The following is a 24385-nucleotide window of genomic DNA, read 5'->3' as shown; positions in this document are numbered from 1 at the left end:
ATTGAAACGGTTAAATCACTACTAATAATGTTCACTGTGGATCTATTACAATATTTATTTTCTTGTACTACTTGCTTTTCAGAAAGTCTGTGATTTCAAGGAAGCTTATTTGCACATCCACCCAAAAATCAATTTTCAGAACCAATCCTCCCAATTGTTTTATAAACATGCTTTAATAATTACAAGTCAAGGAGTCAAAGTGTACACTGGTAGCAATAAGGCAGCAGAGATAATAATTATGCCACCATTATCCATAAAACTGTTTGTTTATAACATAACATTCTCAAACCTGTTTAATTCAACTCAGGGTCACTGGGAGATACAGCCTACACAGGCAGCATTTGTTGCAAGTCAAGAGCCAACACTGGAAATAGCTCAAGTATATTGCAGTGTCTATTCATACTCACTCACACACAATACTCACTTACACTCACACTATCACAGAACCTATTTAGAATCACCAAATAACTTAAAACACACATTTTTGGGATACAGAAGAAAAACCTACAAGACACATGGAGAACAAGACTCAACACATACAGCAGCCAGGCAAAGGATTTGAACACAACGTGCCAGTTCTATGAGGGAATATATATATATATATATATATATATATATATATATATATATATATATATGTGTGTGTGTGTGTGTCTGAAGATCTCCTCACTGGCACATTTGAGGTATGTTTTAACCCACTGGGGCAAAAGGGGGTACTGTTGCTGTCTGTTTTTTTCTCCTTTTCTCCCTGCAGCTCAGAGAAACCGTCCAATGAGAGCATTTAGCCCCACCCCTTCTGGTCCACACAATTTAAGAGGCCCGGCTGCCTGGAAGAAGGCATCTTTGTACAAGCTGAGCAGACCACCTGATGGAGCTCTTGTGAAAGACCCTATTTTGTGATGGCATATGAGCCTATTGAGTTTCTTTACTTTTGCCCCTAAAGTGCCATATAATTGCACCAGAAAGGCACTTAGTCAAGTTAGAGACCTGTATTAAATGGGACAATATGGTTGGTGTCCCAGTTAGTCTGTTGCGACCTATCATTACTTCACCCAGCCACAAAAAACACATATTATTGAGAAGATAATATCTCCAAAAAATAAACATGTGTTTATACATTTCTTTCTGGAAATCAAGTAAACTTACCAGAGACTATTAGCTAATGTCTACACCTCAAGATCTTCCTTTAATTAATTGATGGTGACAGCTTTAGAAAGAATTATTACAGAATTAGTATAAATATTTGAACTAGTATTGCATTATTCCTGAAAGCTGCCCTTATAAATCATAAAGAGTAGCCATACAGGAGTAACTGAATCAGCATGTGTGATTCATCATGCCTGGAAGTCATGCCATTTGCATCAGAGTTGTTTATTGTTACACCAAGTCAGTGGTGCTAAATCAGATGCACTGTGTTGATTTCTGTCGTATTTTCAACTACAGAGGAAAAAAGAGCCAGAGATAGCAGGGAACAGTCTTAAGTCCACCCATTCAAAACACAGCCCTGACATTTAACTTTTACTGTGTGTAAAGAAGAAAGATACATCAGTCAAAAACAACACATTATAAGCAAAGACAAGCAATGCAGATAGCTCCATCAAGCAAACCACAAAGGCAGATTCATAGCGGCGCCAGAGTGTCAGGCTCATTAGTGACCCGTATTGTACAGCCTCTACCTTACATCTTAACAAATCAAACTCAGATTAAAGAACACCACTTGAATGGAGTTTGTATATTCTGTTGGGTTATTACTCACATGCATTCATTTTCTGCCCTTCAGTCTGGGCAAAGGTTCCAGTCTCAACTCCAGGTCAATGTAGTTTATTCTTTTAGATCACTTTTCATTGCAGACAGACTCAGAACACTTTCACTGATTTACAAATACATTAAAAAAGTGAATCTTGTCAATCTTCCAATGAACCTGTTTATTAAGAGGAGGGCAGGGATTTATTCATCTAAAATGTTTTCTTTGTTTAAAGTGCTAAAGAGAAGCATCTGTTACTATGATTAAGATACACTGATGTACTGACGTCATTCTTACTAGTGGAATTGGAGGAAATGCTGGGGTTTTTTGTGTTACTGCTGTGGGGGAGTTTTGCTCCTAAAAACTTTTTTTGGTTTCCGATAAGGAACCGTATGGGAATATTTAAAACTTTTTTTCCTTTAGAAGAGTTTTTTTTTGGTTTGTTTTTAACCTGCACAGAAGCAAAGATAGCTGAATGTTTGGGAGAAGTGTGTGGAAACGTTGCTTATTATTTGTACTTGTAATTATTAATTGTATTCAAAACTAGCACTGGTGAGGCAGAAAGCAGTTGAGGAAGCCAATAAGTTTGCAAGTGAATGGCTGGTGTCGTAGTGACTAATAGTTAAAAGTAACAGAGATTCCATAGTTGTAAGAAGTTAAGGCATATAAAGAATAATTAGATATTACCATATAGCACTTGTACAGTAAAACATTCATTCCTCAGAAAAAACTTAACTTGACAGTTAAGATAGGGGTTCGGTGGCGGTAGAAACAAGTGAATCAGTAAATAACCAACAGTTGTTATTCAGCAATCAAGTTTTCTTAGAATGAGAGAAGTAGTGTGTAAAACGTTTTACTTGACACAACAATTCTTAGCAGTCAGGAAAGTTACGGCAATTACCGCAGTTACTGCAATCGACACATTTGCAAAACAAAAGACGCTAATGAAGAGATGCAAAGGAATTTAAGGTGGCACGGGATTATAAGTCTTTTCATAAACTTCAGGGATTGTAGCCTTAAGATAATTAGTGAGTACACATATAAACACTTGACACGTATTTTTAGCAAGGGCTGGGAAAAATCCGAAGGAATGTCAAATATTTTCTCACTATATAAAAAGTGTGATCCTGCAGATCCAAGTAACTGTAGGCCAGTACGTTTAACGTGCCTCACAGGTAAATTAATGGAAAAAATGATTAAGATAAAATTGAGTGACACATGGCAAGAAGAATCAGCTTTTGTTCAGATAAGGGAGGTCATGTTTTATTAACATGCTGCAGTTCTTTGAGAAATCACCTAAAGGATATGATCAGAGCGGTGCATATACAGTAATATTATTTATCTTGACTTTCAGAAAACATTTTATAAGATCCCACATGAGAGGTAAGCTGAAGTAAGTTGGAGTTCAGGGTATATTGTGTAGATAGGTGCAGAACTGTGCTAAAACACAGGAAGCAGGATTATGGTGTGAGAAACAAATCAGCAATGGGGCCGCTGCTATTTTTGATATTTATAAATGATTTGGACAGTAATATAAATAACAAGCTGATTAAGTTTGGAGATAATATCAAGATAAGTGGACTGGCAGATACTCTAGCATTCATTGAATCATTACAGAGGGACTTGGACAGCATATACAGGTAGACTTGGGCAGATTTGTGGCAGAATGAAAATTTAATGTGAGTAAATGTTGAATACACAATGGGAGGCGTGAAAATTGAGAAAGATTTAGGAGTCGTAGTGGACTCTACACTATCAACGTCCAGACAGTATTCAGAAGCCAATTAAAAAGGGTAAGATAATGTTAGGTTATACAATGTGTAGAGTACAAGTCAGAAGAGGTTATGCTCAAGCTTTATAAAGCACTGGTTAGATCGTACCTACCTGGAGTAGTGTGTATAGTTGTGGTCTCCAGGCTACAAAAAGACTCAGAAGTGCTAGGAAAAGTCCAAATAAAAATGGGTAGGATGGTTACATTACTGCAGGAGATAAGTTAGGAGCCTTTTCAGTTTAAGCAAAAGGAGATTAAGAGGTGACATGACTGAAAGGTTTAAAAATTATGAAAGGAATTAGTACAGTAGATCAAGACTGTTACTTTAAAATAAGCTCAGCAAGAACAAGAGGACATAGTTAAGTGTAAATTTCTCACAAACTTTAAAAGTTTTTCTTCACATATAGAACCATGCACGAATGGAATAAATCACCAAATAGTGTGGTAGACAGTAGACCTTCAAAACTAGACTTGAGGTTGGGGGATTTAAGTGGATAGGACTGGCAGGCTTTTTTGGGCTGTTCTCATTTAAATATTTCTAACGTTGTCATATTCTAATTTACTAGTGAAGCCCATAGAATGCATGAAGCATGCTGATTCTAGAGTCGTACATTGTAGAAGTGTCCCCTAACTCCAAAGGATTACCCAGGGAAAGGGATGTGGACCATAAGTAGTAGAGATGTTATTTTGGGAAAAAAGTATTGCTTCTTTATTGCTGTGGCCCGATGACTACTGACTGTCTCTTGAAAGCTGTGCCCATTGCCAGGAGCAATCACATTTCTTTAATGCAGATACATTTTCCACACTTATGTTTACTTCAGTGCATGCCCATTTATAATTAATTTGCTTGTATAGAGCATGCTCTGCATGAAAGTGCCCGTTGATGCATGACACAAGATACAATGTGAATAATGCATACCAACAGTAGCAAGCTAACATATAGAACATATGTAATATCTGATTGATATGGAAGTACCGGACATACTTACTTACTGACCAAATACACCTTTCATGTAAAGAAACAATCATTTAGTGGTTATGCTTTAATGTTGATAAAGTGTTCTTTATATGGAATATATTGTGTGTGTAACTATATATACAGTATATATATATATGTGTGCATCTATACACTAACCACAAGGGGGCACCACTCAGCCCCAAACTAGAGACATACTGTCACCCAAAATATATTCTGAGTTCAAATCTATTCCTTACCAACACTTTTTAATGAATACAGTCAAAAACATTCACAAGAATCTTTTGCTCTTTCCACTCTCCTGATGAGTGTCACCTGTTACCTCCCAACTCAGATTCGCTACGGTGAGGCAGAGCGGCTTCTTTTATCTCAGACCTAGGAATACTTCCAGTGCTAGAACATGGTTCATTGGAAGCACTTCCAGGTCAGGCGGAAGTCCCACAAAGTTGGGATTATAGACACCTGCAGCACCACCTGGTAGCACCCACTGTACCCAATAAGGCTGTACTGTGGGGGTCGATTGGGTAACGAAGCATAGTTATGTCGCTATCTAGTGTATTTAGTGAAGAACACATTGATCAGTCATCATCCCCCCCAGTCCAGCCACTGCACTTGCCTCCCATCTGGGTAAGGGTTCATGTTCAACCTGGCCAGGGTGACTGCCCAATGTGTGTCATCCATTACAATTACTATATATTTATATGCATTTGTACATATATTTCAGGGGTGGACAAATTGTAAATGCATATGGTAGTCTGGTGGGTGTGGACTTGAACCCGGACACAGACAGACGGACATCTTAATTTCACCACACACTGTTTATTTACACTAATATTTACAATACTGCTGTTAGTCACGTGCACTCCCCAGTGCCTCTTGCACCGTTTCCCCAAACGTCCAGGCCACACAGTCACAATGCCTCTCTCCTGGCCACCTACAGTCCTCTCTCCAGCTCCGTCTCTCTTCCACCCGACTTCCGCTATCGACTGAAGGGAGGCGGCCCCTTAAATAGGAACCCGGATGGGCTCCAGCTGCTTCCTGGCACTCCTCCGTAGCCACGCCCCAGTGTGGCGGAAGTGCCGGCTGCGCACCCGGAAGTTGTCCGGGTGTCCCCTGTCGTCTTCCCCCCAGCACTTCCTGGTGTGGCAGAAGTGCTGGGCTCCAGGTTTATTCAGGCACCGGGGCGCTACCTGACAGTGGCCCCCAACATAACCAGGGCGGACGCCCCCTCGCGGTCTGGAGGAGGCACAAGCCCTCCTCCGGTCCTCCTGGGCGTCACCATTACGGACCTGGTAGACCAGCTTTATTTGTCAAGTTTTGTTGTACATCAAAACATAGCACTTTTTTGTACCATAATAAAAACACAATAGGCATGTTCAAAGTAAATTTTATAGTAAATACTAAGGGGCTCTGCCCCCTTGCTTGCTTTGCTCGCCAACCCCCGGGCGGGCACTACATGCTACTTCCTTAGTGGATCTGCTGCTCGTGTATGGAGAAAAATTTTAAACAGATTGTTATTTTCATGGGAATTGTTACATATGCACAATCAAACTATTTTACATTACAACGAGTAATTAGCCATAGTAAAAAATAGTAAAATGTAATAAACCGAAAGAAAATTACGTTTCATGTTGCATTAGAGGTATTTGTTGCGTTGTACGTTTTTGTTCTGTTTGGCTTTGAAATTAACATTTAAATACTTTTAAAATATACACTTTTACTGTAAAACATTTTGAACTCATTTTTTTCAATATCACATTGAATTTTGATTCCATGTTTGGACATCGTGACAATGCAATGTATAACTGCCCGTGAGTGAATATCATTTTTTTCTCTCTAATAAATAAATCAACTTTTTTGAATGTTTGTCCCTGTAATTTGTTAATTGTCATAGCAAAAGCTATTCTAACGGGAAACTGTAAACGTTTTAATATAAGTGGCATATAAAGATCTCCTTTGGTGTCTAATGTTATCCGTGGAAGATGTACTACATTAACTTTCTTGTCACCTGTTAAAATTTTACATGTCAGATTTTTCAACCAATTTTGAATACAACTAATTTTGTCCTATTGCACAGCCCATCAGTCATACATAAACTACACAATAACATTACAATACATTCTTCTTTCAACAGTAATTAGGCCAGTAGAAGACCGGATGGTGTTAACACTTGTAGATATTCTACGGGATATTGTAAGTTGATGTTTTCATCCTTCACACTATCACCACCAACTGCTTCAGCATAGTCTATTGATACTCATTTAATCAATTTCCATAAGATTTGGACATAATAAATCTTCTTTTACGGGAACTTAAAGTAAGGAAAACATAAAAATTTATAAGAGCTGAGCATGCAGGAACCATCACCACCAACTGTTTCAGCATAGTCTATTGATACACATTTAACCAATTTGCAGTGTAATCGATGAACAATTTTTGCATTAATTCGTTTGACCTCTTTGTTTCTTGGTGCTAGGATTGCCCGTGTATTCATCAATAAGATTTGGGCATAATAAGTCCTCTTTTATTGGGAACTTAAAGTGAGGAAAACATAAAAATGTATAAGAGCTCAGAGTGCAGGAACTGTCTGACAAAAGCATGCACACAAATGAGAGGTGAGAGGACCGTAGGTACGGGTTGTTAACTGTAAATGGTTGAAAGGAGGGTGTAACTTGAAAAAATCTCTTGGCAATAGTCTTCTCTCAAGATTTTCTTTTATAAGAGAGAAATATGATTTTTAAAGGATTATGTCATGTTGATGTGCATCTTTTTCCAATGGACACAAAAATGTATTATCCAAAATTAACTGAAATACTGCATCAATATTGCATTCTCAAATTTTGTTTTCAGACCTAATATAAATACTCAGCAACTATCTTGGCTTGACAAATAGACATATTTGGCAAGTATTTAAGCGTTCCTTCTGTGCCCTATCCCCTCCATTGTAAAGCACCAGTGCGGGTCTATAGTCTAGTTACCCAGAATTAAAAACTGGTAGCACCAGGTGTCTAGACTACTGATTTGTCTACCCACATATATATCTATATACCAGGTAGCTATATAAAAAGTATAGGAAAGGCATTATTATTATGCAGAAATACAATTAATAATTTTGCTTTCTCAACTACTGTAATAAAAAATATATAATGGCTGTGCATCTTTCAAATGAGGCCAAAATCACTGGTAAGATGGGGTGTCACCTTGTCTACTCTACTATTCCAGGTTTACAAAATACAGTATATGGATACTATTATGGGATATCCCTACATATATAAAGTTGTGTGGTCGTCCAACAAGTTTATTTTGAGTGCCACCCACCACCTCCCCCATTGACCCTTGGTCATTCATCATTTGAAGAGCTTCTGTCTTCTCACTCAAAGGGCAAGGAAGTTTTTTCAGTTATGCGTAGATCAACGTTCCCTCAAAAATAAACAGAGTTCAAGCCTCAGAGTTCATATTGAATGTGTATCAATTCAAATAATTTATTCATTTTGACATCCTTTTATAAGTTACTGATATGTTATGTAACATTATTATATCGTACTTAAATAGAATGTACATGCAAAATAAACAAGACAAGAAAAAATAGTCCTGCCAAATATATGGTCTTGCCTTACTCCATTCCAGATGTCAGAACGGCACGTCAACTTTGAAAATTGCTTGTATCTTTTCTTAAGATTTTTCATTCACTTACTGAATAAAATGTGGAGATTTAAGCGGTGGTAAAGATTGTACAAAAGGCACATTACATTTCATGTTCCATGTCAGGACTTTGGGCACAATTAAAGATAGAACAGATATTTTGGCATCCACATGGAAACCCAGGCTTGACTAAATAAACAAGAAAACCATGGAATACAAAGAATATACTAAGGCAGAGCTATACATAGAAAATTAATTACAGATAAATGAAGGTTCTAGTCTGGAGTGGCTAATTCTTAAATGACCCAAATACCCTGAAAATCCAAGGGCTGCAAAGGGGCGGCTGATTTTTTTTCTCTCTTTTCTTCTTTTTAATTGAATGTTACTTGCATGAAAATTCAACAAAAGAAAGAAACAAAGAAATATACCCAAAGGGAATTTCATCTGACTAATTGCATCTTAGATGTACTGGCTTAATCTCACAACATCATACGTGTCTTTCTCTCACACCTTCATTTCCACAACAAGACTTTTTCTTTTGTTTTGAACTGCAGGAAAAAAAGAACCATGTTGCAGGTACATCAATTAAAATGGATGACGAACAAGCATCAGTGGTGATAAATCACCATCGAGATACTAAATGTTATCGCTGGATTCGCATGCGTATTAGTAAGAAGAAAACAGCACAGTGCTGAATGGCTTAATGAGAAAAGGGACATACAGGATTACAGATGCCAGATAATAATAATAAGAATATTCTAATTGGCAGAAGGGTTTGTGAAAGGGAAGAAGACTCTCGGGATTTTTATCTAAGTCTCTGATAAATAACTATGAAAGAAAGACTGGCTGGCCAGTTTCAAAGAAGAAGCTCAAGTAAAAAGTAATGTATCCACACAGGGCCTGCTTTTAGAAGTTCAAGACACAGCAGAACAGAAATGCGCTCAATGTAACCTGCACAATGTTTCCTTGTATCTCTATCACACAGTTTTGGCTTCTGGCTGCACTCATAGACATATAATTATTACATTTATGGGACTTATCAGTATTACTATATTTTGAGCTGGGGTTGATAACACCAGGGCGGGATGCCACAGTATTTTTCTGGGAACTTGAGTTCAATTGCAATTCCCATGGCACTGTCCTTTTCCAGGTGAGCATCACTATGTTTAGTGATGGTCTGATATCCCAGCCAAGACAGATTCATGTGATGGATTCAAAAAATGGATGGACGGAACATCACACCACAATAAGGTGCAACAAAATTAACACATTAACATGATATAGATCTGTGAGTTAATTTATTATGCATAACTTTAGCAGAAAAAAAACTATAAAGTAAATACTACCTGATTGATTCTTTAGAGACAAGTGTGGAAAAAGACCACGGCAGGCCTTATTAGAAATTCTATTTTTTCAGCTAACTAATATTTTTTGCATAGTTTGTTTCACACATGTGATCCGGGGCCAGAATAGGAGGCTTGATCGACTCCAAACATGCCCATGATCTTTTTTTATAATCTACGACTCTGTCTAAAAAGATTTGTGAGCTGGCAGTGGGTGTGATCCAGAGAGCTACTGTTCTTTGTAATAAACCCTAATTAATGCCAATTATCAGCGATGAGATTGATTTCTTTAGACGGCATAATTAATCTCCCATTATCAAGTCCTGCAAGCTGTGACCTTTAAAAGCCTGTATCAATTTTCGCTAAATGATTAGGTCCAGGTGGTAACCTTTTCATTAGTGCTTCAGAGATGGGAAACAAGGGGTAAGCAGACACAACCTGTCCAAGAATGCACTTCAGTCTGTTAAATAGCAGTCAGTCAGGTGGTTCTGCCTTAGAATGTCAAGGCAGGCGAGAAGGTAAAACACATGTGGTAGATATAAAGAGCCAATCATATTTGGGTAGCATCAGCCCCACCTCTCCCTTTACAATGTAAAGTGGCTCTTGTTTTTGAGTAGATGCGTGGCTCAAGATAAGTCATGCACACCTAAATAAATTCAAGCAACAACTACTTCAGTGACAATACCTGTAGAAAAAGTCAACACCCAGTCTTCCTACACAGACTCTGGTCTGACTCATTAAATCATTAGGTTACATCACTCTGATCATTCACACTGACAGAAAACACCACACCTTTCAGTTTGATGCTTTACAATGTGCCGTGTGAAGGTGCACTCTGTTTTTTAAAGTACTATATAAAATAAAGCTTGGTTGAATGGTGAACAACAAGATTTCATTGAGGTGGGTTTCACACGATACTACACAAAGTTTGTCTGATTGACAGATGCTCATTTTCATTAGATTGAAGCATTGTTTTACATTAGGCCTCAGGGCACAACGTTGTGTCTAATTAAACACTGCAAAGCAAGCTTCAATAAAAACAAGAAAAAACATCTTGAATATCACACATCACAAAGCTTAAATTTGTTTTAATGAGGTAAGGTGGGGCAAATACATGTATTCTTCACGCAAATTGGCAGACAGAGGTCAGACATTGTTAGTATTTAATAGGAAGAGGAAGAATGATTACATAGCCAAACAATCAAAGGATTGCCTCTGGGTTTAATTTTTTTTCTGCTTTGTCTAGTTTAAATCTCTCTTGTGCACATGATGAGAAATGTCTGGAGGTGACAAAGACATCCTCTACAGAAATGCAGATTGCTATTCACATCCTAAGGACAATAGTCAAGAATTTTTTGTAACATGACTATTATGTTAAAGGCTTTGTAATGAGTTATAGCAATGAAAGGTACGTAATATACAACTTGAAAAAAACAAATGTTTGAAAGAACCTATGGCAGTCATTGACTTCGATTTTTTGGCTTCTGTTACGCCCACTCTTACCGGATAGCCTTCAGTCTTTTTCTGACACCATCTGAGAAGGGCATTTCTCTTGGATCCACCATACTCTCTGGCAAGGGCAGCTAAAGGGTCCTTTCTCTCCACACTGAAATCAAACAGTATACAAAACAGGGTTTTTTCCTTTTATTTTTAATGATGCATAAATAATCCACTCAAACTTTAAATATTTTTAAAACAGTTATTTATTTTGGAAGGATATCAATAGGCCATTAAATACTTCTATTCCAGTAATTATTATACCATACCATAGCATAGAGTAATCATTTGTGAAAATGACTAATACTTTCATCCACCCATTATCCAACCCGCTATATCCTAACTACAGGGTTACGGGGGTCTGCTGGAGCCAATCCCAGCCAACACAGGGCGCAAGGCAGGAAACAAACCCCGGGCAGGGTGCCAGTCCACCGCAGATGACTAATACTTTTATCTATGAAAAACTACAAGATCAGGATACATTCAGCATTTTCTTCAGTTCTAACAGAGGCAGGTTAACTGACTTGCTTCAGGTTACATTGTGGGTTTGAGTCAGAAAAATGGACTGGCATCCTTATGGTTTAAAGTCCAGTGCCTTAACCAATACACCAAACTGCCTGGTTTACAGTCATTCATCTCTTCATGCATGCATCCATCTTCTGAAATATCTTTTTCCTTTGCAGTGTCAATGAACGCCACAGTCTGTCCCAGTACAAGGCAGGAACTAACACTGAACAAGATATTTAGGCAAACAAACTTATATTTGGCCAATTTAGATTCATCAGTTAATATACTGCAACATGCATATCGTATGGAGGTGGGAGACAATTGGAGTATTCGAAGAAAACCCATAAAAAAGCATACTACCCATAATACATCTACATACTAAACATTACCATAATTTGTGGAGTATCTTGTTATATCCTTGCTGAGTAAACTTTATCTGTCCATCTCCATACAGTACAACACATCACCCTCAAGTCAACTGTCAAGTTAAGAGTGGCACAATGTTCTTCCACGTAAGCAAATGTCATCATGAAGCTTAATTGGTAACAAAAACAGGTGTATTTGAGTGTCCAGTGAGGATGGGTTTTCAATTTGGAATAACTCCAAAGAAGACATTAAAAAGATGAAGGGCCTTTGATAATACAGGAAAATTAGATGTCCATTCAAGGGCAAAGATGAAAAATGTGCCCCAGAAGGTGAGTGTCTTACAGGGGGTCTACTCTTGGTTTAATGTTTATGTTATCTTACAGAGGTATGCATGGCATAAAAATTTTAAATGACATTAAGCAATGTCCGAAGTATAACTGAAGACAAATATATTTTTGCAGAGTGGCTTTCCATTTTTTTGTGTAATTGGGAATATAACATTTTTTACCAATTTTGTGTTATGAAACCTAAGTGTTAACTGTCTTGAAGATATAGAAATTTTACTGTGAGGAAAAAGTAACAATGAAGAAAATGTCTGAGTTGCAAGTAATAAAAATCATTTTTGTGGTATATTTTTAATTTCTGTTAGACTTGTTCAAATAATTCAATGGTATTGTCTTTAAATAGAACAAGTTTGCAGGGGGCTCTCAATCCCACGCTAGTGCCAGAAGCCAAAGGGTAGATATTTCAGTTCAGATTTATTCTTGACAGTGGCCTGAACCCTGACACACTTTTGCAGTTCTGTTATCTACACAACATCTCCAGAGCCTGTCATCATTTTTCCATTCCAGACACACAAGTGCTGTGTCATGGCCTTAATTCCTCCTTGCTTATATTATTAGTCCAGCTCTCTGCTTAATTTTTTAAGAGGTAGTAAACAGATATAATCTAGGACATAACAATGCTGTTAGAATCATGAATCACATCAAACCACAGCAACTGTATCCATTTTGTCTTGCCATGTATTTCAAACGTCTCTTCAAGACCCCTTTTAAACTCTAAAACTGAAAAATTTCCAAGGAATCTGACAATGCAGGCTTATACACCTGTCTGACAACTGGCATGCCCTGATGACTGTGTCCACAGTGTTACTTTAACCAAATACTTATTCAGAATACAACATAGCTTTAGACAGACATGGAAAACGTCAGACCAGCATTAAGAACATAAATAACTCATGTTGGTTCAGCAAAATCTAAACTTAATATTTGTAATGTTACGTTATATACTGTACTTGGGTTTTAATGTAAACTCAGAACTTACACCTTATATTATTATGCTGAGCATTTACTTTGACATATATTTAAGGGTAAAGATTCAGAGCCGAGGTTCAAGTGTTTTGTAACTGGTTGTAATAAACAGAGTATTTACCTTACAAATTCACTGATTGCAAACATTTTTTACCAAATCAAACACAACAATTGTTGTCCAAAAGATATTTTATTCTATTTAAATGACATTCCTATGAACAGAAGAAGATCCCACCATTTAAGACTTGTGTGTCCCTTGATGAGCACAAGTCAGCCAAACAGATCTCCACATGGTACTGCTTCACATCCTCAGTCATGGTATAACATGCAGACACTCTCCAGGGGCCTCATGTATAAACTATGCATATGCACAAAAATGTTACGTACAAATGTTTTCATGTTCAAACCGCGATGTATAAAACCTAAACTTGGCATAAAGCCACGTACATTTTCACGGTAGCTCCAACCCTGGCGTACGCAAGTTCTCTGCTCAGTTTTGCAGAATGGTGGCACCCAGCGTCAAAGCAGTGCTACTGTTTCAGTGTGGTTTCCCTTTCTTTTTTAGATCCACATCCCTGACACGGCTTTATAAATGCACTGAAATAAACTGCATACTGTTTATTAGTTTAATGCATCTGATTGTAATTAACCTGCATCAATATAATGGTCCACGGAACGTTCAAACTAATCTAAATATCATAGCTGCTTTAGCTTTGTTACTCTCACTGCACCTTCTTCTTCTTTTCCTTTCAGCTGCTCCTGTTAGGGGTTGCCACAGCAGATCGTCTTTTTCCATATTACTCTCACTGCACCACTCGGAGTACAGTGATCCCTCGCTATATCTAAATAAATATAAATAACAATGCTAGTAATCCTAGAGTCTTATTTTCTACAATTGATCGCCTACTAAACCCAGGTAGCTCAAAGGAATGCCTCCTAAGTGCTTCCAGTGAAACCTGTGAGGCTGTCACTGTATTCTTCAATCAAAAAATTAATGATATTAGAAATAACATAGTATATCTCCCCAACACTAAGGATCCCCCTAAACCCCAACATCCTGTTATAAACAAATTAAACTCTTTCACTAGGATAGATTTACCTGATTTACAAAAAATAATATCTCAATTAAAACCCTCCACCTGCGTCCTTGACCCGATACCAACAAGGTTTTTCAAAGAAGTATCAGGCATGCTAATTGATAATGTTCTTGACATAGTAAATTCGTCACTAGATACTGGGGTCTTCCCAGACTGTCTTAAGACTGCTGTAGTTAAACCCCTACTTAAGAAACATAATCTTGACCCCTCGGCTCTTGAAAATTTTAGACCCATCTCTAACTTGCCCTTCTTAAGTAAAGTTCTAGAGAAGGCAGTCATTATGCAGTTAAATGACCACCTAAATAAACTCAATCTACATGCTTCCGTTAGGTCAGATTATCTCAGGGCACAACGTGAGCTACCACAGCTATGCTGATGACACACAGCTGTACTTATCAATAGCACCTGATGACCCCGATTCTATTGATTCACTAACACAATGTCTGACTAGTATCTCAGAATGGATGAATAGTAATTTTCTCAAGTTAAATAAAGAGAAAACTGAAATTTTAGTGATCAGCAATAATGGATACAATGAGGCTATTAGAAATAAACTGGATACATTAGGATTAAAAGTCAAGACGGAGGTAAAAAGCTTAGGGGTGATTGTTGACTGTAATCTGAATTTTAAATCACATATTAATCAGATCATAAGGACAGCATATTTTCACTTAAGAAACATAAGTAAAGTTAGACCTCTTTTATCACTGAAAGATGCTGAGAAATTAGTTCACGCGTTTGTTTTCAGTTGACTAGATTACTGTAACGCACTCCTCTCAGGACTACCCAAAAAAGATATAAATCGCTTGCAACTAGTGCAGAATGCAGCTGCTAGAATCCTAACTAGGAAAAGAAAATCAGAACACATTTCTCCAGTTTTGATGTCACTACACTGGTTACCTGTGTCATTCAGGATTGACTTTAAAATTCTGCTTATGGTTTATAAAGCCTTAAATAATCTCGCCCCATCTTATATATCGGAATGTCTGACACCTTATATTCCAAATCGTAACCTCAGATCCTCAAATGAGTGTCTCCTTAGAATTCCAAGAACAAAACTTAAAAGAAGTGGTGAGGCGGCCTTCTGCTGTTATGCACCTAAAATCTGGAATAGCCTGCCAATAGGAATTCGCCAGGCTGATACAGTAGAGCACTTTAAAACACTGCTGAAAACACTTTACTTTAACATGGCCTTTTTATAACTTCATTTTAATCGTAAATTAACTTAATCCTGATACTCTGTATGTTCAATTCATCATAACAACTATTCATGGTGGCTCTAAAATCGGTACTGACCCCTACTCTCTTTCTGTTTCTTTTCCGGTTTCTTTGTGGTGGTGGCCTGCGCCACCTCCACCTACTCAAAGCTTCATGATGCTCCAACAATGATGGACGGATTAAAAGGAAGAAGTCTACGTGACCATCATCATCATCAAGCCCTTCCGTGAGAATCCTAAAGCCAAAGAGGACTGTTTCATTTATGTTAGGTAGAATGCCCAAAGGGGACTGGGCGGTCTCATGGTCTGGAATCCCTACAGATTTTATTTTTCTCCAGCCGCCTGGAGTTTTTGTTTTTCTGTCCCCCCTGGCCATTGAACCTTACTGTTATTCGATGTTAATGTTGATTTATTTTTTATAATTATGTCTTTCATTTTTCTATTCTTTAATATGTAAAGCACTTTGAGCTACTGTTTGTATGAAAATGTGCTATATAAATAAATGTTGTTGTTGTTGTTGTTGCTATATCGCACTTCGACTTTCGTGGCTTCACTCCATTGCGGATTTTAAATGTAAGCATATCTAAATATATATCACAGATTTTTCGCTGGTTCACGGATTTCAGGGGACAATGGGTCTTTTAATTTATGGTACATGCTTCCTCAGTTTACTTGCCCAGTTGATTTCATACAAGGGACACTATTGGCGGATGGCTGAGAAGCTACCCAATCACAGCACGTATTACATATTAAATAAAACTCCTCAATGATATACGATATGCTTACCACGCGGTGCTTCGCACACTTAAAAGCACTAACAGACCGTATTGATTTTAGATTGTTTGCTTTTCTCCGTCCTTCTCCCTCTCTCTGACATTCTGTGCTCCTGACGGAGGGGGTGTGAGCAGAGGGGCTGTTTGCTCAGAGGCTGTTTGCTTAGAAGATACGGATGCTAATCTAAATAATGCTGAAAGACTACCTTCACATTGATCCCTTCATTGCGGCTGCTTTATAGCGGTGCTTCGCATACATAAAAGCCCAACAGCCCTATTGATTTTTGCTTGTTTACTTTTCTCTCTCTCTCTGACATTCTCTGCTCCTGACGTGCACTCCATCAGTCCATCAAGTGCTCCTTGTATAACTGTTTGTACTTATAAACACAATCACCTCACTGTAAACTTGCGATAGATACAGTTATAATATTGCACAAACTGAGCCACTTTATAAAGCGTGTATTTACATATAATGACGATATCATTTTTAAGATGAAATGCAGCAAAATATCTTGATTATATTATACAGATAAAACTTTAACTTCATTTAAATAATCTATATTGTTGATAATTAAACATGTGAGGACACGGTGCTGCAGCGCTAGCGAGGCACTGGCGCTCCATTCATGGATTGTTCCTGCCTCACGCTGTATTCTTGCTTGTGCTGGCGCGACACTGGAAGGATAGAATAATTAAACATGTACTACGAAGATATTTCAATGTTCCTTTAAAGTTTTGAAGAATCAGTGTTCTAAGCTTACAGATGGCTTAACGTCTATTACAGAGCTGATTGTGTGGAGATTGGTTACTTGGAGAAAGAAAAGTAAGGACAGGAATTGGAGGTTAGTATGTTTGAAAGAGACAGTACTGCTACAATAAATTATTTCATCGAAGGTAGCATACGGCGCAGCAAGCATCTGAGGCCCCAGAACACTAACCCCAAAATTACTTTTTTTTTTCTGGCACCATATACCTTTTTTCCTTTGGTTTAGGTTTAAGCAGTGCAGAAGGTATATTATTTTTGAGTTGTGTCAGTTGGGTATTAAAGTTTATGAAGTTTGCGTTAGGTCTCCCAGGAAAGCTGAAGTCCTGCCACCTAGTGGACACCACTCATGTTGGAAAGTTATGACAGATGAGGCTACTAATGCTAATCTCTTTGCAAAAAGAATAATTTAACAAAAAGAAGAAGGGATCCACTGATCCCCTGTAAGTGTCAACCACAACTTACAGACATGATTTCTGAACATATTGTACTTAATGAACTAAGGATGAGGTGTTACTCAAACTGTCAGGGTATGAGCATGCCTGGTTAAGTGTAATAAATTAGCCTCTTTTCCTTGGTCTCTTTTAGGGAAAGTTATAGTTACTAGTTATTGGATAGAGGACAGCAAATATGGCATAATTTTAGAAAAAGTTACAGCAACTTTTTTGCTTTGGTTAAAACAAACCACATGATTTTAGCCTACTGGCAATGCAAAATCAAAAATACATCCTTAGTGTCAATAAGAAGGCCACAAACAATTCTTTTTGAGAGCAGCCTTCTATCTGAAACAAATTTTATATGGTGAATATACTTTGAACAAAACAGGTTCACTTTTTCTGTTTCACCTGGAGAGGCTAAACAGTGCCACACATGCCCCTCTGCTAGTTATAGCCATTCAGCCGGCATGCATTTTGCTAATACAGCTCTACACTTCTTCTGTCATGGCACAGCAGCTGCTGAAAACTCTTTTCTCAAGTTCAGCTGTGCCTTTTCTACCTTCCTTAACACTGAAATGTTTCCTGACTTTTCAGCTCTTAGCTTAGGTTTGAAATAAAATGTTAGGGCCCAGTTTAAAGTCTTTCAGGTAGCCCAGACTATACAAACGTCATAATATGTTGGTCTAAGAAATTTAAAAAAGAAACCTGGGGTAAGGCCTATAATCCCAGGAGAGCTTTAGGCCTTCATATGCTGGTTATATGTAATATAAAACAGAAAGGTTTTCTCCCGCTCTCATCTCACCATTCTTTCTCAAAGGTGGGATTTGGTTACTCACCTAAGTTTGCTTTGTGCTTTGGAAAAGCTCCTTCCAGCGTATGCTGATGGTGACTTTATGACTGACTCCAAAGAAGGACTTTTTCTCATTAAATTTGTTGGTTTAATGTCATCACTCTGGCCTGACACACTGTCTGAAAATAAAAAGGCCCAATGAAATGATAACTAGGAGTTCAAAATACAGCATATTCGTCTTACCATTTTGTGTTAATTGAAAATGAAGTCTTTTGACTTATTGGGAATGGCATGCTACTCTGTCTAAGATGTAATAAGAATATTATATTCACATATAATTGCACGTACAGTTATTTCTGGAATGGAAATGGAAATCCATTGCAGTGACTCAGCCAGCCTTCTGCTGAGTTTTGCTAATATCACTTGCACTATTTGGGATAGGCAGGGAACACATAATTTACAGTGTTCTTATTTCATTTATTTGGTCATTTTTACAACTTACCAAACTGCAGTTTTTCCACCTCTGAGTCTCACATTTTTTCAGTTGCTGTCAAAGTTGAAAGTAAGTGTTGATTGGATAAAATGTAAGGATTGCTAAATGGATTAAATCCAGTCTGTTGTTATATTGCAGTCAGTGTTTGTTCCCTGGCTTATATTTATTTTCCTTTTTTGTGCCATCTTTTTATTTTAAAGTTTTATTTTTCACAAGTCTATTGAAGATATGTATATTTGTTAACATTGTTCTGTTTATTTATTCTTTAGTATCTATGTATTAAACTTCTATGTTCTCTTATATTTCTTGTGGTTTATGGATGGAACACCAAGCGGTGAGATTACCTTGATGTCACTTGTGAAGGACCACCCTCAGTCTTTATATTTCAGTAGTTCATTGAAGTTTAGAAAGTTGTGTTCTGTTGTGAGTATTGCTTTTCAGATTCTGGATTTTTTGCTTCTAATTTGTGGTTTCAGCATAGGATCTTTAGGATTTGTTTGTCTTGAATTTCCTTTTTGCCATTATTGTTTATATAAATGCATTTTTATTTCATAAAGATTTTTATGGACTTATTTCACAATCCAAAGGTGTTTTATGGTTTTACTTTCCTTTGAGAGACATTTTGATATATTTTGGGATACTGAAAGTAATCGGAACTTAAAAAGCCTGGAGAGGTCCAAAGTGTGGTTGTGGAATTAGGAGGTTAGGCTACTTAGGTTGATGCTTATTCTACCCAGGATAGGGAGGGACAGGACCTGTGGTTGTGGGTCCTTTAGAGGCCTCCACCATTTTAGTTTCATTGCATGCACTCAGAATGTCTGTAAGCCTGCACTGGTCTAGTATTAGGGAAATTTATAAAAAAAATATGTTATTGAGAGATGGTAATACTACATTACATTTTAAAGGCAGTTGCCAAAGGAGGAGACTGCAGTACATTTTTAATATAACTGGGTTGCAAGTGACATACTGGAAGACTATATGGGTAAACAAATGCCTACTTTATACGATAAATATATAACCATCATTTAATGAGTCTATTAAAATCTGATCAGCATCTGCAAAATGCAGAAAATTCAGCTTTATCATTATAAGATCATTGTTTCCTTACAGTAATTGTGGTGCAAAGCTTAGTATTCATGAAATAATAGTGATATGGTGGTTTAATTTCATATTAGCTAAAGATATAAGATATAATGACCAAGTGACAATCTTCCACCACAGCTACCATGTGGAAATGTGTCCTGCCTCTCAAGACTAAGACTAATTATTGAATATCTTCACCTGTCTGCAGAAGATATCTAATGAGATCTGATGGGCTTCATTATGAGAATTAGCCAGAGCCATTTTTCTTTGGTACTACTGAAGAATTAACTGGTATTAATGGGAATAGTTAAAGTTGTCTCTCATCCAGTCAGAAAATCACACTGCTCTTAGGACACACATTTACCATTACTACCAAGTGATAAGTCAGAGATTAACAAGCCAAGAGAAAACAAGTTGGTAAGAGTGTATGACTAAATGTTAGGCTTCATAACCTCTAGTTCATGTTTTTCCAATCCACAGCTGAAGAAATGGAGTAGAGGAGATACTGTGCTCAAAAAAAGCAATAATCAAAGGTCCTGTCACTTAACTGTAGATATGGCTTAATAGCATGATATACTAATTAATACAGCAAAATGAAATTAGATTCTGAAGAAACAACACTATGAATGCTCAACCCAGGAGAATTGTTCTGAATATATAAGTAAAAATAAAGAGGTTTGCACAGGTGTTGCTGCACCTTGTTATCATTGTGCACATATACAAAAACACAGGATATGTTTAACGAAGCTGTCATTGACCAAACATATCTTAGATGAGTGTAAGAGGTATAAACCTTGCAATATAACTACATGTGAATGTCCATCTTGGAAAAAGTACAGCTGTAGCTGCAAACTCTCACATAATTTAATGAAAACATCAGATGAGATGTCGAAAGCCAACATGAATAGCTGTCTGAAATAGTTACCTTGCATCACTGGCAGAGGCCTCTGGGAACAAGTTTGCCATATGTTGCAGAGATTTGCCATCTCCAGTGTGCTCACATTTATATTTAAGAAATTCCCAACTCATTTGTCAAAAAATAACATTTCCATAAGGAATTTATTGGCACACATTCACATTCACTTTTTTACCCACCTGTACTTGTGGGGTCACCGAGATTTATTCTTTTTCCAATTGTTTTGCTAAATAGTTTCATGCTGACAGATGACTGCCTCTGAAAAAAAAATATTACCAGCATTATTATACATATGTTGTTTTCAGCAAATCAGTCCATCCCTATTAAAATACACTAAAAGAATTGCTCTAGTTGCCATTTAAAAAGTTAATAAGGCACTGTTGCCAAGAGTTATGCTGTTGTCATGCACGTGCGAGTAGGTGGACATTGTATGAACTAAACAAAGGTAATTCCACGCCAGGCCAGGTGGCGTGTTGCAATAAACCTTCTCCTCCTTATATCTGCAGACCAGCCACAGGAAAACCTGTCTGAATCATCGCTGAAGATGTTACTTCCAGTTCCGGCATCTAGGCTGGCGCCACTTCCGGTCCAGGGGCCTCATGTACGCACATTTCCACGTTCAAATCACAATGTATAAAACTTAAACTTGGCGTAAAGCCACGCACATTTCCCCGGTATCTCATACCTTGTCATACGCAAATTCTGCGCTTGGTTTGGCAAACTGGCAGCACCCAGCGTCAAAGCAATGCTACTGTTCCTGTGTGGTTACTCATTATTTTCCTAACGCGGCTTTATAAATACACTGAAACTAACCGCATATTGTTTATTAGTGTAATGCATCTGATTGTAATTAACTTGTAACAATATAATGGTCCAGGGAATAGCCATAGTATTCCAAATACCATAACTGCTTTAGTGTTGTTACTCTCACTTCTCCTTCTTCTTCTTTCAGCTCCTCCCGTTAGGAGTTGCCACAGCGGATCATCTTTTTCCATATTACTCTCACTGCACCACTCAGAGTATTTATATCACTGTATCTGAATGGGGAATCACAGCAGCAGCTGATCGGAAAGAGAATTATCGGGATACAGCATCAAGCACAGACTGCCTCAGCCACAGCAAAATGACTTTCCCGTACGGACCTCACGGTTCAGAAACAGTTTCACCCCAAGAACTTTAAACACAGTTAATCAGTCCATCAAGTGCTCCTTGTAGAACTGTTTGTACTTATAAGTACAATCACCTCACTGTAAACTTGCACTACAGTTATAATATTGCACAACCTGCGTCACTTCACAAAGTGCGTATTTACATATAGATAGATAGACAGACAGATGATGACGATATTTTTAAGATGAAATGCAGCAAAATATGTTGATTATATTATACAGATAAAACTTTAACTTCATTTAAAGAATCTGTATTGTTAATAATTAAACATGTGCGGACACGGTGCCGCAGTGCTAGCAAGTTCACGTATTGATCCTACAAAGTGCTGTATTCTTGCTGGGCTGGTGCGACATTGGAAGGATAGATGGATAGCATAATTAAACACGTACTATGAAGATATTTCAATGTTCCTTAAAAGGTTTGCAGAATCGTCGTTATAAGCTTACAGATGGCTTAACGTCTATTACAGGCAATTGGGTATTTGGAGAAAGAAAAGTAAGGACAGGAATTGGAGGTTAGTATGTTTGAAAGAGACAGTACTGCTGCAATAATTTCATCGAAGGTCACGCACAATCACTGCGCCACCGTGTTCCCATGTTTAATAACATGATTTAACTCCTATCATCATGAAAAAGATATCACTTATACATCTCAGTATTTTAATTATTCAGAGAGCTGTACTATTACGAATGTAATGGATTCTGTGTCCTGTCTGAGAAAGAGAAAGCACGGAAGCATGATTCATGTACATAGAGCACATAGAAGATCAAATACAAAACAAAGCATTTAACTTGCTACTTTAGTTACGATGGGATTTGAGAAACTAATAAATTGAATGAATTTAGGATGAAGTTTATGATGTTCTACTTTAATGACAAAATAAACTACGTGATTAAAGTGGAAATTTCGAGATTAAAGTTGACATTTCGTGCTTTTTTCCCCACTGTGTGCCTATTTTTTTTTCCTCTGTACCCTAATAAGCTTTCATATGACACTCAGACAGTGGGCTACGACTCGACTTTTCACGGCAACTTTTATATGTGACAACTTCTTTTTTATTTTGGGCACTGTGTGACTTTGTGAACCGGAGCATTCGAGTTTCTCCGACACTATGTCACTCGATCAACTTCCTTTTGTTGTTTATACCACTCTTTAAATCAACAAATAGTATGTTTTTCCTTTGCCTCCACTTGGTATTCGCTGAAATTCTTATATTTCCCCCTGTGCTTTTCCCATTGTCTTTTCACAGAAGGCTGAGCTTAAGGGCTATTTATATTGATTTGCATATTCAAAGAGGCGTAATTCTGGGAGGAGTTGGTGCGGGACAGCAGACGCGTACACGAGCGTTACTTTTCACGCTGATTATGTAGTGGAAGAACGTGGAAGTTTGCGTACGCACAGATTCCTGCATCTGGATTTTTCTGTGCGTATGCACATTCCTGCTTTTGTGCTTACGTCATGTTATAGTGCGAGTTCTATGCACGGCGTTATGCATGAGGCCCCTGGTGCCTAGGCTGACGTCACTTCTGGTTCTGGCAGCTAGGCTGATGTCACTTTCGTTTCCGGCACCTATGATGATGCCAGAAGAAGGTCACTTCTGGTTCCCCTGCATCACTTCTGGTCTTGTCAGTTAAAACCGCCATATTCTCAAACCTCAAAGTTCATGTTTGGACTCCATCAGAGACAGTTCTGTCTACAAAAAACAAACCCATTGCAGCCAGGGATAATATACAGGTGGTTGCCTCAAACCTTTTTAACTATGTTGAGTCTGATCCTTTCACACTGTATACAAGAAACACAAATATATATATATATATATATATACATATATATATATATATATATATATATATATATATATATATATATATATATATATATATATACATATATACAGTATATATATATATATATATAAATATTCTGAAATATATACAGGTTGTTATATGTAAGAAGTTCCCGGAATTGAATAGCAAGTCTGTTTGTTATGAAACAACAAAAAAAAAGTTTTACTCTTAAATGTATATAAAGTAACTTACAACCCTGCGATGAACGGGATTTTTAGATTAGTTGCATTCATACAGGAAATGTAAACCAATCCATGGCACTTGATAAATACAAATATTCTGGAGGAAAAGGCCAAACAAGTCAATAATTAAGAACCATTTAAACACTTTGTTTGGTGCAGTACTACTGAAGATTTCAACTGAAAGTCTGGACCATGTATAGCTAGCCTACGTAGATTTTCTAATAAATGGCATATTGATTTACACAAAGACTATATGTGAATGAAACAACTTGTGAAACAGATTTTCCGTCATTTTGGTAAAGTATCCAATGCCACACTAAGTCTATATACTGCACAGGGAATATGGCAAACAGAACATAAAACATTACGAAGACAGGCAAAAATCAGCTAGAATAAGAACACAGTAAAATACACGAGGAGTGGACAAATTAGAGTTAGAAGCATGGGAATGCAAAGGGCAG

General features: G+C 37.4%; 1 protein-coding gene across 5 annotated transcripts in view; it reads right to left on the bottom strand.

The window, feature by feature from the left end:
- The window catches only part of specc1 (sperm antigen with calponin homology and coiled-coil domains 1), a 299764-nt gene that overhangs the window by 80005 nt on the left and 195374 nt on the right, over nucleotides 1-24385 (bottom strand). For all 5 annotated transcript variants that reach the window (XM_039757048.1, XM_039757051.1, XM_039757049.1 and 2 more), the window contains 3 exons: nucleotides 20905-20983; nucleotides 18280-18412; nucleotides 10980-11082 (listed from right to left, as the gene is read on the bottom strand). In XM_039757048.1, the coding sequence (XP_039612982.1) occupies nucleotides 10980-11082; nucleotides 18280-18412; nucleotides 20905-20983 (315 nt within the window). The remainder of the gene's footprint in view (nucleotides 1-10979; nucleotides 11083-18279; nucleotides 18413-20904; nucleotides 20984-24385) is intronic.

Source organism: Polypterus senegalus, chromosome 6 (assembly GCF_016835505.1).
Source record: "Polypterus senegalus isolate Bchr_013 chromosome 6, ASM1683550v1, whole genome shotgun sequence".
In the NCBI taxonomy this organism is placed as follows: Eukaryota; Metazoa; Chordata; class Cladistia; order Polypteriformes; family Polypteridae; genus Polypterus; species Polypterus senegalus.
Note: the sequence above shows the minus strand (reverse complement) of the source record. Positions and strands in the feature narration are given on the sequence as shown.